The 19,697-nt window shown below is 32.1% G+C and overlaps 4 protein-coding genes across 5 annotated transcripts; 1 reads left to right on the top strand and 3 right to left on the bottom strand.

Moving 5' to 3' along the window:
- Positions 1-130: 130 nt before the first annotated feature.
- On the bottom strand, positions 131-14,363 carry LOC111428585 (neurexin-4). Of its 2 annotated transcripts, none has more exons than XM_023064171.2 (9): positions 14,179-14,363; positions 13,849-13,953; positions 7,867-8,063; positions 7,594-7,735; positions 7,169-7,539; positions 6,591-6,767; positions 6,365-6,538; positions 1,147-3,424; positions 131-1,091 (listed from the first exon to the last, which is right to left on the bottom strand). In XM_023064171.2, exons 1-9 carry the CDS (start codon positions 14,240-14,242, stop codon positions 766-768), a joined length of 3,834 nt encoding a protein of 1,277 aa, XP_022919939.1. In that variant the 5' UTR covers positions 14,243-14,363; the 3' UTR covers positions 131-765. The 2 variants fall into 2 exon arrangements, with proteins under 2 accessions (XP_022919939.1, XP_022919937.1); XM_023064169.2 differs by lacking the exon at positions 7,867-8,063 and adding an exon at positions 8,309-8,520 and having other exon boundaries at positions 14,179-14,362.
- On the bottom strand, positions 12,619-13,777 carry LOC111428587 (L-aminoadipate-semialdehyde dehydrogenase-phosphopantetheinyl transferase). The gene has a single exon (XM_071199471.1). The coding sequence runs from the start codon at positions 13,728-13,730 to the stop codon at positions 12,831-12,833; it is 900 nt and encodes a 299-aa protein (XP_071055572.1). The 5' UTR covers positions 13,731-13,777; the 3' UTR covers positions 12,619-12,830.
- Positions 14,364-14,742: 379 nt separating the features above from the next.
- LOC111428586 (alcohol dehydrogenase class-3 Fdh) lies at positions 14,743-16,360 on the top strand. The gene is made up of 4 exons (XM_023064172.2): positions 14,743-14,959; positions 15,014-15,962; positions 16,018-16,156; positions 16,209-16,360. Exons 1-4 carry the CDS (start codon positions 14,945-14,947, stop codon positions 16,240-16,242), a joined length of 1,137 nt encoding a protein of 378 aa, XP_022919940.1. The 5' UTR covers positions 14,743-14,944; the 3' UTR covers positions 16,243-16,360.
- On the bottom strand, positions 16,263-19,395 carry LOC111428446 (origin recognition complex subunit 2). The gene is made up of 5 exons (XM_023063954.2): positions 19,191-19,395; positions 18,330-19,139; positions 18,046-18,276; positions 17,343-17,994; positions 16,263-17,253 (listed from the first exon to the last, which is right to left on the bottom strand). The coding sequence occupies exons 1-4, from the start codon at positions 19,312-19,314 to the stop codon at positions 17,801-17,803; spliced, it is 1,359 nt and encodes a 452-aa protein (XP_022919722.2). The 5' UTR covers positions 19,315-19,395; the 3' UTR covers positions 16,263-17,253; positions 17,343-17,800.
- Between the last annotated feature and the right edge of the window lie 302 nt (positions 19,396-19,697).

Here is a 19,697-nt window from a genome sequence, read left to right as displayed (position 1 = left end):
TTATTAGGATAAAAAAATTCGTAAAGAAGCTTCCCAAACTATCTTTTACTAGGCGTATATGGAGGGGAATATACATTTCTACTAGTTTCACCAACTTGTAAGATTTAGAAAAATTAAATAAGATAATTACTTAATTTTATTTTGTTTATTGGTAAAAAAGTTAAATTACATTAACGCCCTTAATAATGCTCGTACAGTAATTACATTTTTGTCAAATCTTCCTTAATTTAAACTTTTTTTTACACAAAAAATGTTTTATTTCAACTTAATCATGTTTTGCCATCCAAAGGCACTTTTCAACTTCGGATCTGAGAAATGGAAGAACGTTTTTTTAACATTTTCAATTTATAAGCGGTATATTTATGTTTATTTTATTCTCGACTATTTATTTATTCAAAATTTCTCCTTTATTTCTTTTAGGTCAATAAATACAAAAAACCCAATAATCAGTTTGTTATTTAATGTAAGTTGTAATAACTCGTGTTTTCTAAGTTCTAATTAGTGCTTAAAAACTATGTGTACTTACAAAACTTGAAAGACAAAATTATTTAAAAAATATATATTAAAAAAATCGAATAAATGAACGAAATCATAAAAATGGACGGAAAAAAAGGTTATTTTTTTAAATATTAAAGAATAACTATTTAAAATATAAGTAGATTAATCAGTTTTCTTACAAAATACAAGAATGACTCACTTCAGACTTAAAAAAATTAAGAGAAATCAAAATATTTACATCCAAATCATATTTTAATTGTACTACTTTTAGATATAATATTCTTTCTTCTTTTCAACATGATGTCCAGTTGCCCCCATAACCACAGCTGTATCAGGATCATCGGCGTTATCAGCTCCAACATCTTCCTGCGTTAAATAAGCCCCTTTGTGTCTATGCATGTATCTTCCAATCAATAAAGCCACAATCACCAATGCCAGGAAAAGTACAGCTAATACACTCCCCAATATCGCCGAATCTGTTTGTCGGTACGCTTGACGCAATTTACTTTCGTCTATATCAGGTGGGGGACGAAGTTCCACTAAATCAGGTGGATGCGTAATCGGCTCCACACCGCAAAAATCTTCAGTTGAAGCTAAAAAGAAATTAAGTACTTAATAAGACAATTTAATTTCATTTTATCGCCTTACTTCCAACCGATTGAACAGCCGCCGGTTTATCTTGTTGGAACAACCACTTTAAAGGATAAATATCGTCAAACTCCACCCGCGAAATACACCCAATAAACCCTTCACTCATAGATTCATTCTTCCCGATATACATATACTCAATATTATTAAATTGGGCATCCGCCGATTCTTTAATGTCAAAAGTATATTCTTTAGGCTCATAATCATCCATTTGAATAACAACAGTAGCTCCCCCATTCTTCCTCGACAACCTCAAATCGTGAAATTGTCCGAACATAAAAGTTTTTTCTTGATAAATAATTTCGCGCCTCTCAAAGCCAAAATCGAAAACAACCCTTAAATGGCCCGAATTTGAAATCATGATTGTTAAATACTCTTTGGATTTGCTCGACGAAAATCCGAGTAAAAATCCTTTTGGATGTGTTGTTGTAAAACCGACTCGAATTCGTTCTCGAATTGTTGACCTGAAAGATCCTGGGAATGTGTATTTAATCATCGACGATTGTCTCATATTAACTCCGATTTCATCAGCACAAATAGGACCTTTAAATGCACTAAAACGACAATCGCAAGAATAACTATCGTATTTTTCATGACATGTTCCATTATTAAGACAAGGATTACTTAAACATTTTCCAATACAACCTTCAGTAACTCCATATAAACCTTTTTTCGCGTACGATTTCAAATCAATTAACTTTCCATTTAATTGAAAAGCCCTAATACACCCAGTAAAACCATCCCGATAATCACTCGTCGCGCCCAAAACAAACTTTCCAGGTAAATGTAAAGCTCTAACGGGTCCTTTAGGTTCTGGAACTTCAACTTTAACACGCCCATCAATAACAACACTCGCCGCTTTTCGATTTCTTTCTATTGAAACTGAATGCCAATTGTTATCAGCTAAAAATGAGGCCTCGTTTGGAACTGTTTGAACACCACCTCCAGCTGAGTATTGAAATTGCAATTGATTTCCACCCGAAATACTTAAACGAATAAAATCTGCCGGGCCTTTACTTTCGAAGATAACCGCGTTTAAAACCGTCGTTTTAAACTCAAAGTAAATATCACCACTATGGCTCATATCGAACGGTGGTAAAACGATAGTTGCATCTGATACTCGGAAGGTTATAACGTTATCGAAGGTGTCGTCACCTTCACAAATTAACGGTCCTAATGTATAACGACCTTCTTTTTCATCCAATGCATTACCGGTGTCGCCAAATCTTAATTGTCGAACTGGGAGGTGTTCTTTTTCGGTTAAATCCCCAACGTCTTGGTTCCAATATGGTTCGCCTACATCGCAATTACACCATTTATTAGGATCGATACAGTTTCCCATGATTCCGCATTGACATTTTCTGGATCCTGGGAGTGCGCCACCCCAATAATCCATTTTTTGATTGTTCCTCGAGATCCACCACGAAAACGGCTGGTAACTATTCTCATCCGATGGGGAATTAAATAGTCTTGAAGATTTACAATCGTATTGAATCTTTTGTTTGCAAGTTTTTGATCGATTTACGAAAGCTTCGATTTGATCGTCGTTAGCTTCGTAATGAATGTCTTGTTTAAAACTTCCGGGTTCTTGAAAACCATCGACGGCGGTTGTTTGTTGGTTGTTGTGTTGTAAAACCGTTCCAATTCGGCCGTCGGAATAAAATTCGCAACTTACTGGGAAAGGATCTAAAGGACCACTTCCGTCAATATCGATTTGAATTTCTTGTTTTTGGCCGACGTTGTGTAAATTTTTATAGGCTATACAAGAAAGTGGCATTAATGAGATGTGACAAACGGCTCCTCCATAACCATTGGGGCAATGACATTCAAAAGTTTCCGAATTTTGGGAACAAGTTCCACCATGTTCACATGGATTTGGATTACAACGATCGTCCATTCGGCAAGTTCCTTGGATAATTTCTAATTCGCAAGAAGCGCAACCTTTAGTAGTTTGATTGGTGTATTGAACGATGTTTCCATCGATGGTAATTTCCCGCATACAACCGATAAAACCTATTATTTTTTTGTCCGTATCCAAACCAATATTGTTTTCAACTCCACCACCTATTTTATACAAAGCTCCAGTACGTAATTTGAAAAGACGCGTTGTCGTCATTAAGACCTCATCAACGGTTAAATCAATTTTGTTTAAGGTTATTTTCAGCTCAACGCTATGCCATAAACCATCGTTGTAAGTACTTTCGTAGTTGTCAAGAATTAATTTTGGAAATTGATTCGAGGTTATGTCAACTTTTATTTTTCCAAATTCAATATACAGCTAAACAATTAAAATGATTAAGTTAATTTATTAAATTTAAATTGGGTAAACCATACAATTATTGGACAGCACAGGACTTTGCGCAAGTTTATGTATCATGTTGGTGGTAGATTATAGTATATTATTATATGAGCATTATATGTGAGTAGAATACTATACTTTGTCCGCGACTATTGAAATTGATTTCATAAATTTATTTTTTAAATACATTTTTGAATAAAGTTTAAACGTCAAATGTGACAAATTCAATGTTACAAACTGTAACTAACTTCACAACAATTTGTCAAAATTAAATGTCAATTTTATAAAACGTCGTTTTGTTTACGAAAATTAATTTACGCTTAAATCATACGAAAAAAAGATTTTGTTTAATTACTGCATTTTTTCGAATTACTCTGTTTTTCTTAAATAAATCGCCCCAATTCTTCAAAATCCATAAAAGTTAAAAAAAAGTTAAAAAGTGAGGTTATATTACCTGTCAAAACTTTCCTAATTAATTTGGCCACTAAAAACACTTCATTGAATTTTAAATCACTACAAATAACTACTTCGAGTATTTAAACAAACACTTTGATTGTTTTTCGATTCAATTAAACTTTTATCTTCGACAAATTTTGAAAGAATCTTAAGATATGAAGAAAATTGTAAAATGTCAAAAATACGATTAATGTGGTTAATGACCACTAGATGGCGTAAATAAATATTTAAAAAAGAATTTAATTTTAAATTTAATTTCGAAATAAAAATCTGTAAATTATATCTTAATATTATTACTATTATACTAATTACTATACTCTGTTTTTAAACCAGGAGGAGTATTTTAAATTTGTCACCAGATTGACCTTGCACGTGATTGATTGAATGCGAGGAAGGTTCACACACAGGCAATTTTGAATTTGAAGGTTAGGTTATTGACAATTCGACAATTTCGTGTCATTATTGTAAATTTTGTGTTCTTAAACCCTTTTTTATTATATTTTGAAATAAATACACTCATAACTTTAATGTTAATTTGTATGTATAGTGTTGACGATAACAAATGAAAATAAATACAATAATAAGTAAATAAATAAATAATTATTAATTTAAATTTACCGCCAAAATATCTAGTGATATTTTCTGGTGATTTTTCCTAGTGTAAAAAAGTTAAAAAGTGAGGTTATATTACCTGTCAAAACTTTCCTAATTAATTTGGCCATTAAAAACACTTCATTGAATTTTAAATCACTACAAATAACTACTTCGAGTATTTAAACAAACACTTTGATTGTTTTTCGATTCAATTAAACTTTTATCTTCGACAAATTTTGAAAGAATCTTAAGATATGAAGAAAATTGTAAAATGTCAAAAATACGATTAATGTGGTTAATGACCACTAGATGGCGTAAATAAATATTTAAAAAAGAATTTAATTTTAAATTTAATTTCGAAATAAAAATCTGTAAATTATATCTTAATATTATTACTATTATACTAATTACTATACTCTGTTTTTAAAACAGGAGGAGTATTTTAAATTTGTCACCAGATTGACCTTGCACGTGATTGGTTGAATGCGAGGAAGGTTCACACACAGGCAATTTTGAATTTTGAATTTGAAGGTTAGGTAATTGATAATTCGACAGTTTGGTGTCATTATTGTATATTTTGTGTTCTTAAACCCTTTTTTATTATATTTTGAAATAAATACACTCATAACTTCAATGTTAATTTGTATGTATAGTGTTGACGATAACAAACGAAAATAAATACAATAATAAGTAAATAAATAAATAATAATTATTAATTTAAATTTACCGCCAAAATATCTAGTGATATTTTCTGGTGATTTTTCCCAGTGTAAATCTGACTTTCGCGTTTACTCCTCCTGGTTTAAAAACAGAGTATAGTTCTAGTGCAAGTGTTAGTTCTAGTTTTAATTGTTATTCAGCGCTAAGTTGTATATTTTTAAGTTTCGGGTTTAGCCCTGTGTCTTCAGACGCTGAATGTTAGGTAAGGTTAGTTTTGTTTACAAACATTAATTATACCATGAAGTATTCTTTCGCAATTAGTAATAGAAATTATAGCGTGAAGTTTTCTTTTGTAATGTCAATTATAGCGTGAAGGAATGTTAGGTAAGGTTAGTTTTGTTTACAAACATTAATTATACCTTGAAGTTTTCTTTGGCAATTAGTAATGGCAATTATAGCGTGAAGTTTTCTTTTGTAATGTCAATTATAGCGTGAAGGAATGTTGGGTAAGGTTAGTTTTGTTTACAAACATTAATTATACCATGAAGTATTCTTTGGCAATTAGTAATGGCAATTATAGCGTGAAGTTTTCTTTTGTAATGTCAATTATAGCGTGAAGGCATGTTAGGTAAGGTTAGTTTTGTTTACAAACATTAATTATACCTTGAAGTTTTCTTTGGCAATTATACTCTGTTTTTAAACCAGGAGTATTTTAAATTTGTCACCAGATTGATCTTGCACGTGATTGGTTGAATGCGAGGAAGGTTCACACACAGGCAATTTTGAATTTGAAGGTTAGGTTATTGACAATTCGACAGTTTCGTGTCATTATTGTAAATTTTGTGTTCTTAAACCCTTCTTTATTATATTTTGAAATAAATACACTCATAACTTCAATGTTAATTTGTATGTTTAGTGTTGACGATAACAAACGAAAATAAATACAATAATAAGTAAATAAATAAATAATAATAATTATTAATTTAAATTTACCGCCAAAATATCTAGTGATATTTTCTGGTGATTTTTCCTAGTGTAAATCTGACTTACTGGTTTAAAAACAGAGTATAGCATATTACTAGTCTGTCAAATTTAATGATTTAATAAATATGTTGTGTGTAAATTTTTAAGAAAGGATCATTTAAGAAAATCCCATAACTGTCCAATAACTGCATTTTACCCTAATTAAATTTAAATATGAAAACTTACTGCGATATAAGCAATATAAGAATCGTCTTCGTTAAATTGGTGATAAAGCATTAATCCGGTTTTTTCATACGTTCTGAATTGAAACGAAACTTGGAGAGATTCAATACCAACATAACCCGGATAAGTTAAAAAGGCTGTTGATGTTGTGAACGTTAACGGGATAATTGGGCTATCCTAAAAAATAAGATTATCACATCACATTTTTTATTAAGTTATTAATTCTTACGGCGCAAATTGTGTTGGTATTAACTTTTTCGTATCTTAAAGAATACCCATATTCGATTGCTTGTTTAACATCCAAAAATAAATTGGTTGAGTTTAAATAAAAGTTTTCTAAGCAACCGGTAAAGTTTTGAACTACAACAATTCCTTCTTGAGTGTAAGGAACTCCTCCAATGTACAACTAAAATAAATTTTTAATTTTAATTAACTTTATGTCACGAATTAACCTGAGTAGAATACTATACTTAGTCCATGACTACTATTGAAATTGATTCCATAAATTTATTTTTTTAAATTAATTTTTGAATAAAGTGTAAACGTCAATGTGACAGAAATTCAATGTTACCAACTGTAACTAACTTCACAACGTCAATGTCAATTTTATGAAACGTCTCGTTTTTTTTACAAAAATTAATTAATTAATACTTAAATCATACGAAAAAAGGAATTTGTTTACGTAATTTAATATTGTTTATTAAAAAAATTAAATTAAATTGACGTTTTTTAAAATTTTGACGTTTCAAATAATTATTAGTCTGTCAATTGATTTATAACATCAAAACAATTTTTTAATTTTCCTACCGCTCTATTTAAATCCAACTTTGTGTATTCCCCCTCAATCTTTCCTTCGACGACAACCCGATCGACCGAAAATAAAATATTTCTTCGATTCCTTGAGATAACCACATCATGCCATATATTATTATCCAATAAACTCCCAACAGATAAACTTGTAACCGTTCCAGATCCTAAATCGATGTTAAGCAACATTCGGTTATCCTTTAATTGTAAAGCGACGTAATCCTGTTGAGTTCCTTTACTGTATAAAACAACTCCATTCGCGTAAGAAGTTTTAAATCTAAACTTAATCGTTTCTCGATAGGCTGAAATTGGATCTCGAAGAAGATCTTTTTTTAGGAGAGAAGTTCCATTAAAATGCAGGGTTTCAGATGCTACAAAAAAATTAAACATTAATCTTTATTGTTATATAAAAGATTATATTTTACCATAATCACAACCATATAATTCAACTCTCATTGAAATCCGATCTCGCCATCTCGTGGGATTTATTCTTATCCATTGAGCAATGATGGGAACTTCGAATTCGTTACGTTTTATCGTATCTCCATCAGAATTCCCTTTAAACATCTTAAAAATCGGGAATGTTAGTTTTTATGAAAAGTTATAATCAATAAGAATTATTATTGCAAAAAGATTACAAATCAAACCTTTTCTGATAAAAGAAAATAAGATTAGAAATTTTAGTAAAAAAGTTTAACCTCTGGTTGACCCTGAGGATCACTAAAGCTTCGCCAACTTTCACCATCGTCGCAATATTGAACGATATACTCGGTAACAAATTCTCTACTGTTGGATCTTCCTTGCGTTGCTAATGCGTAGATTTTAACGCGTTCCCCAATATCCAATGTGAGAAATTGATTATAAGTGCTATCTCTAGGTGTCCAAGCCGAATCCCCTGAAGCGATTTGAAAAGAAAAAAGCCAAGAAATGTTGTGGTTAGAAGAAAAAATGGTATAAATTTAAATTGTTTTAAACAAAGAGTCCCAAAAAAAATTAGAACAAGCACAAAAAGAATTAAAGAGAAGGATTTCTACAGGGGTTTCTACAAAAAGGTTTGGTTTGCAATAAAAACAACTTTTACAAAAAGCTTTGTTGTGTTATGTAATCACATAAGAATAAAAAAAAAATAAATAATCTCACCCTAATATTACCAGCAGGATCACGATAATCAGCATAATCTAAATTGTCTGTGCCATAACTGATGGTATATTCCATAACATATTCGGAGCTGCCGGGTCTACCCTGGGTCCAAATTCTGGTAACGTTCATTATTTGACCCAGGTCTATGACCAGGCGCTGTTCAAAATCGCTTCTGCTAGCGGACCATGCATTTCTTGAATACGATGAACTCACTTTTGTGTATTTAAAAAATTATTTTGTTAAAAAATTCGATTTTATCAATTATTTATTTTAATGATTTTAAATTTTAACCTTCCAGTAGTAACATGATTTTTGTAACACTAGTACTAACATCGGCCTGTGAGACCGAACCTACCAGGTAATTTTACATATAGATGTTAAAACATAAGGATAATATGTTTGGATGATAGGTAATATATAGTCAGTAAATCTAAAGTGCTTCATAGAATAATTAGGTTTTAATAACTATTTATTAAGACATTTAAATAAAACAATTTTTATCTAATTTTTTATTAGATGGATGTTTGTTCCATTTTGTTAGGTTGTCTTTTCTGATAAAGAAATTTATTTATGACTTTATAGCCCGTATTGAGTCTTGGCCTCCTTCAGCCACTACCTCTCTCTTCTTACATTCTCATCACGTTGCCAGCCCATCTTAAGCGTTGGAGTCTGACGAACTGTGCTAGTGACGGGTCTTTATAAATCTCATACAACTCGCCATTGTATCTTGATATCTTGATATCTCATCTCCCTGCAAGACCTGAAAGTCGTCAGTCAGTTGGCCCTGTATGCGTACATACGCTCTGGTTAGTGTGCTTTGAACAAGTCGTATCAATTTTGCTGGGATTTCAAAGTGTTTCATGATCTTGAACAGCTGTTGTCTATTAATACTGCCTAAAATCCACACATATATTATACACGTCAACATTACATTCCCAGGCTTTATTTAGTATCTGATAACGGTAAATATCTCGCCTATGATGTTTTTGGCAAAAAGTTGCAGTCTTTGGTTCAGGATATGTGTGAACAGTTTATACCCCTCTTCTTCCCAAACTCTCTGCAGCAGTGTATAAATTCTCCTTGCCAACCTCCATTCTCCTCCAGCCTTCAGCATTTCTGTTGATATGCCATCGATCCCTGGCGCCTTCCCGTTTTTAAGTGCCGCATTTGCGTCTTGAACCTCATTGATGGTTATGTGCTCAGTAGTCTTCTTCTCTTCTTGGTTTGTTGTACCATAGTCCACCTCCGTTTGGGATCCCATGTTTAGTAGGTTCTGGAAGTAATTTTTTACCTCAACCTCATCGCTCACTATCTTCCCTGCTTCTTCTCTGCATAGAGCTGTGTGGTGTTTATATACTTGTCTCAACCATTTAACAAACTTATACGCACTCCTAGTATCTTGTTGTCTTTTCTGATAAAGAAATTATTTATTGCTTTATAGCCCGTATTGAGCCTTGGCCTCCTTCAGCCACTACCTCTCTCTTCTTACATTCTTATCACGTTGCCAGCCCATCTTAAGCGTTGGAGTCTGACGAACTGTGCTAGTGATGGGTCTTTATAAATCTCATACAACTCGCCATTGTATCTTGATCTCCCTGCTTCGAACCCTGCAAGACCTGAAAGTCGTCAGTCAGTTGGCCCTGTATGCGTACATACGCTCTGGTTAGTGTGCTTTGAACAAGTCGTATCAATTTTGCTGGGATTTCAAAGTGTTTCATGATCTTGAACAGCTGTTGTCTATTAATACTGCCTAAAATCCACACATATATTATACACGTCAACATTACATTCCCAGGCTTTATTTAGTATCTGGTAATGGTAAATATCTCGCCTATGATGTTTTTGGCAAAAAGTTGCAGTCTTTGGTTCAGGATATGTGTGAACAGTTTATACCCCTCTTCTTCCCAAACTCTCTGCAGCAATGTATAAATTCTCCTTGCCAACCTCCATTCTCCTCCAGCCTTCAGCATTTCTGTTGATATGCCATCGATCCCTGGTGCCTTCCCGTTTTTAAGTGCCGCATTTGCGTCTTGAACCTCATTGATGGTTATGTGCTCAGTAGTCTTCTCCTCTTCTTGGTTTGTTGTGTAATAATTCGGAAATTATTTAATGGTTTTGGGAATAAACCATACGAATTGTATATTCCTGGCGTGCAGACTTTTTCTTTTAAAAACCAAAAATCAGGTCTCGCGTTTACGACCGACGTCCGGGATGGTGACCAGACGTCGAAATAAATTTTGAGAAAGATTAATGTACAAGCAAATTTATGGGAAAACGTAGATAACGAAAAAGTCGTTAAAAAATACAATAGACGTTAGAAAACGTAAAGGTTTGATGGCTCCCACAGTTTGGGATTTACGTGATGATTTTTGGGATTAGCTAGTGGCGGATGTTATCTTCTGGCCCCGTGGTCAAAAATTGTTCCCTTCCCTAAATTTCCTCAATGGCTCAGAAAATTATTGTAAAACATCCGCCCCGTATTTTGGATTGGCCCAGGTGTCGGGAACATCCAGGCGATAGGAACGCCTCAAGAAGGTTTTTGCACCCCTCCAATACCCGAGGTTACTTAAGGGCTTGTAAGACCTTTTCCAGGGAATTAAAAAAATTACGAAATTACGAACAATCACAAGAGGTTTTTGAGTCGAAACGTCGTCAGCGCTCCGTTAGATAGCAACTTAGAATTCGCTTTAACGCCAATTCTAAGTGTCGTCGTATATCGAGAACTGTGACTTAGTTTCATTTGCGAACATTCTTTGTACTTCGGGCATCCGTGTCGGTAATTGTGTTTCCACTGAGGATTTGGTGCAAGAGTGGTGTTGGAACCTTCCCGGTTAACTTCCGAGAAGCCACCAAAAAGGATCCAGGGTTGCGATCCATCGGCGTACCACCAAATCGGAATACAAGTCCTGAGTAAGTCTGTTTGCCAGTTTTCGTTATCACCTATCTGTCAACGAGTATTAGCTGTCGAGGTTAGATTCGGAAATATCTCTTTTTAAGTAACGTCGGGTCATAGATAATCGTAGGTAGATTATAAGGTTCATTTTTTGTTCATTGTCTATTTTTACTTGTTATTTTGTCAATATAGTTTAAGTGTGGTTAGAACACTTGTCTTTTGATTTTCCCCTTTTCCTGACAGAGCCTTAGTGCAAGAACCCACGGTTCTGAAATAGTGACCGCGCGCTTGTCATTTAGTTTTGATTGATTCGCTAGGATCAATTAGGGGTCCTTCAGACTAAGAATTAGGAAGCGCGAAATACTGTTTCTGGTGGCAGCGGTATTACCAAAGGTCGAGACCGTTCAAAGGCGGCCTCACCACAGTTGTACCATTGTCCACCTCCGTTTGGGATCCCATATTTAGTAGGTTCTGGAAGTAATTTTTACCTCAACCTCATCGCTCACTATCTTCCCTGCTTCTTCTTTGCATAGAGCTGTGTGGGGTTTATATACTTGTCTCAACCATTTAACAAACTTATACGCACTCCTAGAATCATTGGCTTTAAAATCACATTCCACGTTCAGTATTCGGTTGTTCTGGTATTCCCGTTTCATGCGTCTGCGTATCTTGTTCCTGAATAGTTCCTCTCCCTCTCTTGTTGGTCTAGCTATGAATTTATTGCACGTCGTCAAATCAGGTCGCTCTTTTAGGTTTCTCCGCGATTCCCAAGACTTTCTGCGATCCTCCTTCCACTGCTGTCTTAATAATACTCCACTGGTCGTCTGGCTATTATCGTCTCCAGTGCTTTCATTTATCCTTATTTCTATTTCCCTCATCAATCTGTGCTGCGCTTCGTGTTTTCAGTTTTTTAAGGTTAAGTTTTCCACTTCTATACCTTTTTTGCTGGGGTTGGCTGCTAATTTTACACCTTAATGTTGCGTCTATGATCGTTCTTGTTTTTACGTCTATGATACTTGAGGCAAATCTTTTGTCTATCATCGCATGGTCTATTTGATGCCATCAGCTGAGGTCCATGTCGCCTTCTGTATGCTCTGGTGTGGAGAGCATGTTGAGCTAATGACTAACTTATTTACTTCTTTGGCTTCCTTTTTCTTTTGTCTGGTGTTGTTCAAATGTGTTCAAATGGATTCACACTTTTAAGGCTATTCTTTTTTGCTCAAGTGTTCAAAAAAATTGATTGGTAATTAAGTAAAATTAAGATAGCTAGAATTCGTCATTGTTATGGTATAGTAGTGAAAAGTCGGTATATCAGATCGATGTTAGTACTGGAGGGGGGGTTAAGATTACCTTTTAATTGATCAATTCAGTAATATTGATTAAATAAATTGAATGCGATTAAATAAAATTGTAAAAACACACAAAACTAAAGATTTATTACAGGAAATCATGCGACGATTATCAAAAAAAAAATAAATCTACTTTGTAGGGGGGCGAACACGAAAACATGCAACAAAGTCATAAAAAAAAAAATCAGTACCCTACACTGGATGGTACCCAGTAAATAAAAATTACATCAATAAACAACTACTTAAAAATCTAAATAAATCTTATATTCCAGAAGATATTTTACTTTCTAACCTCCCTTTTTTTATAAATTTTATTAAAGAATAATTTTACATACTCTTCATCCGATTCTAACAAAGGAATCGAATTTTTTGTTAATTCTTCAAAAGAAATCTCCCGAAATAAACTTTTTGGTTGAAAATTTTCGTTTAAACAAGTCTTATTTAAAGCAACAGAAACACAATGATCATCGTTTAATAACATTTCTTGAAACTCCCAATTTACTTTTTGATTTTTAATAAACAACTCTGTATCGCTAACTAAAACATCTTTCCTCAACCTCTTTGTATTAATTTTAAAACTTATATCTTGTAAATTAATAGTAATTCCAACCCCAATGGCTTTAACATAACTCTCTTTTAACGACCAATGTCGACAAAACATAGCTAATTGTTCCCTTTCACTCCCGCAACCTTTAATGTTCAACCATTCCAATTGAGAAAATTGCCTATTCATTATCCGAAAAAATTCACTTAAACTTTTCGAACCGGAATATTCTATTTTCATGACATCGACACCGATATTTGGTAAATTCTTTTCGCCCGCAATAACTACATAATCGCCTTGATGACTAACATTAAAACTTAAATTACTAAAACGTTTTTCAGGATCAATTAAAATCGGTTTTCCTTTATCATCGCGTTTAAATCTAATTTTGTTATATTCGAGTTGGGTGGATTCAGAAACGAATTTTCGCATCATTAATCGGCCGATTAAAGAGGATTTAAAATCATCTTTAAAAACAAATTTAATAAGGCGATCTTTTTCCTCCGATTGTACGCAAGACGTTGATAATAACATCTCGGAATGGGTTGGATTCCAATTTTTTGAATTAAAACACCAACGAGTACTTTCTATAGACATTTTTGATGTAATTGATGTGATTTTAAGAAAAAATCTCATTCCTCCAAGCTTTTTAATTCCTAGTTCCTATGATTTTTGAAATCATTGGATACCTAGGAATTAAAAAAGAGGTTAGAAATAAAAATATCTTCCGGCGATTAATAAAACACCTTCTTACCATATAAAATAGCATTTTTTGGTCCTCTGTGGGGTAAAGATGATGTTGCTGATAATTGTGCTTTATGCATTAACTCATAATTACATTCCCAGTAGTTATATATATCTAAACATAAAATTATTAAATTATTGAATAATTTAAAAGTGAGTCATTTAGTGACTAAAACTTTACTCTTCATTCATTTAACGTAATTAACAGCAATAATGATAGATACCCATAAAATCGTGGATATTAACCAAAGAAATAACGTAATTTGTTAACAAAAAACTTTGTATGTCATTTTCGCTATTTGGGGCTTGGTTATTTCTAACCGTTTTTTTTATTTCTTACCTGCTAAAACATTTCCGGGGAATAAAAACGCGAGCAATACGAAAATACACAATTTTAGATCCATTTTTATACACAATAAACACAACGAGATGAAGAATACGTTCCTTTTTAAAAAATATATCACAAAATCGCTACACCCATGTTTGATGATGCGTTTTTACTTCTTGTTATGCGGTGTTTTAGAGTAGGGAGGGTTTTAAACATTCCATCTCTTTTCGATTATCGCGAAACATACTGTTTATTCACTTCCTCTCACTTATCATTCTTGTCATTAATGACAGTTGACAAGTATTCATTGCCCTGAAGTTGGAATTTGATATAAGCAGAAAGGGTTTTATTTAAAATTGATTTTTTTTTAATTGATTTGTTTAAATAATTAAAACTTTTTGTATTTTCTTAATTAAAAAATTATGTTTTATAGATTTTTGAGGTTATTTAAGCGTTTTTAAGACAACGTCGAATACCAATAATTTATCTTTTTTTAAAATATCATCTTATAATTTCAACTTTAAACACAAATCATTTATTAATATTACATAATCGACCTTCAAACAAATTTCAGTTGGTATTTTATCACTAAATTCTTATTTTTAGTCGGTTCATGAAGGTCGCATTTAATGTCACGATTAAATCCTTTCCCAATTACAATTCATTTCAATAAAAGTACCTCTTTATAAAGACTCCCCATTAAAATATTCCTATTTAAAGTCACGTACAACTTCCTTTCAAAGAAAGACAACTTTTAACCTCTCTATTACATCAAAAAATGAGTGCTGGTCAGGTAATTATAAATAACCCCTTAAACACCACAAAAAAACACATTTTAAAATTCAAGGTAATTAAATGTAAAGCTGCTGTTGCTTGGGCAGCTAAAGAGCCGTTATCACTGGAAGAAATAGAAGTAGCCCCTCCAAAAGCGAATGAAGTTAGGATAAAAATCCTTTATACGGCTTTATGCCATACTGATGCTTACACTTGGGGCGGGTTAGATCCTGAAGGTATATTCCCGGTGGTTTTGGGTCATGAGGGCTCTGGAATTGTTGAAAGTATTGGTGAAAATGTAACAAACGTAAAACCAGGAGACCACGTAATCCCATTGTATATCCCACAATGCGGTGATTGTAAATTTTGTAAATCACCAAAAACCAATTTGTGTCAAAAAATCCGAATTCCTCAAGGAAAAGGGGTGATGCCGGATGGCACATCAAGATTTACATGTAAAGGAAAATCTTTGGCCCATTTTATGGGGTGCTCCACATTTAGCGAATACACGGTTGTTTGTGATATTTCCGTAACAAAAGTAAGCGAAGCGGCTCCTTTAGATAAAGTCTGTTTATTAGGATGTGGAATTCCAACTGGATATGGGGCTGCTTTAAATACTGCTAAAGTAGAAAATGGGAGTTCTTGCGCCGTTTTTGGATTAGGAGCGGTTGGATTAGCAGTTATTATGGGTTGCAAGGCAGCCGGCGCATCAAGAATTATTGCGGTTGATTTAAATCCATCTAAATTTGAACTTGCTAAACAATTTGGAGCAACTGAATGTGTTAATCCAAAAGATTACGAAAAACCAATTCAAGAAGTTTTGATTGAAATGACCGATGGTGGTTTAGATTATACATTTGAATGTGTTGGAAATGTAAATATAATGAGAGCAGCTCTTGAGGCTTGTCATAAAGGTTGGGGGGTTTCTACGATTGTTGGTGTAGCAGCTTCCGGGCAAGAAATAAGTACTCGTCCGTTTCAGTTGGTCACAGGAAGAGTTTGGAAAGGAACTGCTTTTGGAGGTAATAATAATTATAAAAAATTTAAAAATTTTTGATAAAATATATTTTTTTTTAGGTTGGAAAAGTAGGGAGAGCGTTCCAATGTTAGTTGAGAAATATTTGGATAAGAAGTTAATGTTGGATGAGTTTATTTCTCATAATATGGATTTCTCCGAGATTAATGAAGCTTTCCATTTATTGCACGAAGGAAAATGGTAATAATAAAAATTAATTAGTTGAATAATTTTTTTATTTTGACATTTTCAGCATTCGAGTTGTTTTGAAAGTTGGTTCTGCTTAAAAATAATAAATTTTGTAACCTTGGAGCTCAGGATAACCTTTTGATATAAGAAATAATGATTATTATTACTTTATGTAATGAGCATTTAAATTGAATAAAATAATTTCTCATAACATAACCTATTTTGTATAAATAATATTCAGGTAGGCAACCAATAATACATGCAATATGACAGACTATTTTTATTATTATAATCGTTATTATAAATCCATTTCGATTTATTTACTTCTTTTTTGATTACAGAATTTCAAACCTTTTATGATCTAAGAAAAGATCATCCGCTGGGTTACAGCGATAATGACAGAATGGGATAATAAGGTTATTGCAATTTGTAATGAATACAAGGAATTTGAAGAAGAAATTACCAAAAAAAGGAACACAAATCAAGAAGCCGAATTAAGCGAGGAATCATAAAGTGTTTTAAAATGTTTAGCGAAAAGCTCTTCTAATCAAATATATTTAATAATAAATATATTTATATTCTTATTAAAAACGAATTTTTGCGTGTATTATTGGTTGCCTATATAAAGCAGTAAAATCTTAGGTGCGAGTTGTTAATTTTAAATAATTATTGAAATATTGATGATGGCACATCGTAGAACATTATTATTTATATTTACAGTTACCGATTTTGTGATCTCTATGAGTTATCATCTTTTTTATCATTTTGAAACTTTTCAAACACAAGTTCTTCAAATCGATTCAGTCTTCTCTTGATATTTTTCCTCCTGTAGTCTTCATACTCTTTATCAAACCTTAATTCTGCGATATAACACCTGATGACATTGCAGGAATCATAAAGTGGTTTAAAATGTTTAGTGGTAAACTCTGCGAATTCCTCCCTTAATTCCACTTGTTGAGTTGTGTTGGTTTTCTTGATGGTTTCTTCTAATTCTCTATATTCATTACGAATTGCAACAATCTTATTCTCCCATTCTGCCAACTCTGCAATAATGTTATCGCTGTATCCCAATGGAAGATCTTTTCTTAAATCATAAAAGCTTTGAAATTCTGTAATCAAAAAAGAAGTAAATAAATCGAAATAGATTTATAATAACGATTATAATAATATAAATAATCTTTCATAATAATTACAGTACCTGTGTTTAATAAAGAACTTCTCTTCTCTGGTTTCTCAGCCATCGTTTTGTCTCCACGGAATTAAAAACGAGATTTTATATACTTAGGTTAGATTTATAACGGAAATTTATTTAAACTGCTGTCAATGCGTGTATTATTGGTTGCCTATATAAAGGAATAAAATATATAAATCGTCGTAACAGGAAAAAGTCACTAAGTACAAAAAATAATAAAATCGACATTTTATCACTAAATACATTATCCTTTAATAATCTTTTTCTATAAAAACAAACTAACTGCAAAAATCCATCCAAACGCCAGTTACAAAATAGAAACACTCACAATTGTATAATGTGTTGCCTATCCGACAGGAAAAAGAAAAAATCAATGCAGTTAATAAGTTTTATTAATATTAAAAATACCGATATTTCCGAGCTTAATAATTATTTCAATTCAGGTACAGATTTATAATAAATTATTATTGTTCATTTAAAAATTGTTGTAATAAACCATTTTGAATAGGAATATTTAAATATTCAGCACCATCCACCGATCGTTTTATTTTAACCATCTTATGATCAACAAATTCGGTTAATTGTGCTCTTAACGCTAAGTCAGAGCTGACTAAAAACGCTTCACGACAAGACCAATACAAATCTTTAAAAAGCATTCCTAAAATACCCAAAAATCTCATTTAACGAAACATAAACATGAACTCCTTACCTTGATAATATTGTCCGGAGTTTTGTAATTGATATTTGACAATAATCAAATAAATTCCTTTTGAATTCGATGTTAATGATAAAAATACATTTTTCAATGACGATAAAGCTAATGATCCAGTTTTGGTAATCATCATAGATGTTTCGAAGGAAGTCTCATCTTTGTATGGTAAAAATGAGGTTAAATCCCACCAAGTGAAATTAAATTTACTCAATTTGTTTTGATCCCAAACTAAAACAAAACATTATTAAAAAAAATTAAACCAAAATAATAAAAATGATTACTTAATGGTGCATTTATATGATCAATAGAAGCAATTAGATGAATATTTTCAACATGGACTAATTTGGCTAAAACACCTTGATGTTTTGGATTTCTTAAAGAATCACCTTCTATGTTATGAATAATTAAGTAAAGATGTAAATTGGGATACTTTTTAAATTCATCCTCGATTAAATCTACAGCTTCAAAAAGATTACTCGAAGATTCTTTTATCTCTAATATTTGAAGTAAAATCGAATCTAAAATTTCTTTTATAGTTAAGCTTGGAAAAAAACCATTAACAACAATAACAGGCAAATCAGTTAAACAATCGTTTTGGAATTCAAATAAAACATCACGTTTTGAACCTAAACCATAAGTTAAAACATTAAAACCTTCATGTAATAAGCAAAGCCATTTCTTAAACACATTTTTATAATCCAAACAATTCTTTTCAATTATAAATTTATGTTGCTCCGATATGGTTAAATTTGAAAGCAACTTTCTCAATTCATCCTGTGACAATCTCGGTCGTTTTAAGTGTTCTAAAGTATGATTGGATGTTTGTGGTTTTTTAATTGCATTATTAAAAAAATAATCTTCCGACTTTATCATGTAAGACCTAGAAGTTTTCTTTTTTAATTCCTTTTTTTGAGTGAAATCAACTGATTTAACACTATTTTTTTGTTGTTTTAAATATTTTGGTTCTTTTAAATTCAATTCTTGATTCGTATCCAATGAATCTTCCATTTCATCATTGCTTTCATCAGATGATGATGATGATTCAGATGATTCTGATGGAGAGGTGTAATCTTCTGAGTTTGAAGATGATACTAAAAATAATAAGAAAATAGAAATTAATTGAGTTAATTAATTATAAATACCTTCGAAAATTGGGTCTTCTCTTAGCGGTTCAATTTCTTCGTAATTTTTCACCTGTTGCGCTTCTAAAGCTTTTAAACTCATGCGTTTTTGTCTTTGACCCCTCCTTGGGGTGTTCACTTCCATGTTTTATATAGTTTGGATACTAATATTTATGGATAAGAACGTGGAAGATTCTTAACTTGTTTTGTTGTTTGAGGTTATGTTGCAACTCTTTCGAAAGCATGTGGCGCCATCTGTTGGAGATATTTTGAAATTGTTTAAGCAAAGCTATAATGTCAATTACTCCTATAATCTAATTATTTAATCACACTCTTATTACTTTATTATACTCTTACCGTAAAATCACTTTAATGTGACTTTTTCATTTGCCATCTACCAGTTTAAACTTACACTACAAGTTCAAAATCTGAACAAACGTCAACTTTTTAAATTCTTAGCGCCAAATTTTAAAAAATATAACACGAATTGAAATCTATACTTTTTAAATTGAAAAAATGATACTGGTA

The sequence above is a fragment of the Onthophagus taurus genome, chromosome 10, assembly GCF_036711975.1.
Source record: "Onthophagus taurus isolate NC chromosome 10, IU_Otau_3.0, whole genome shotgun sequence".
NCBI lineage: Eukaryota > Metazoa > Arthropoda > Insecta > Coleoptera > Scarabaeidae > Onthophagus > Onthophagus taurus.
Note: the sequence above shows the minus strand (reverse complement) of the source record. Positions and strands in the feature narration are given on the sequence as shown.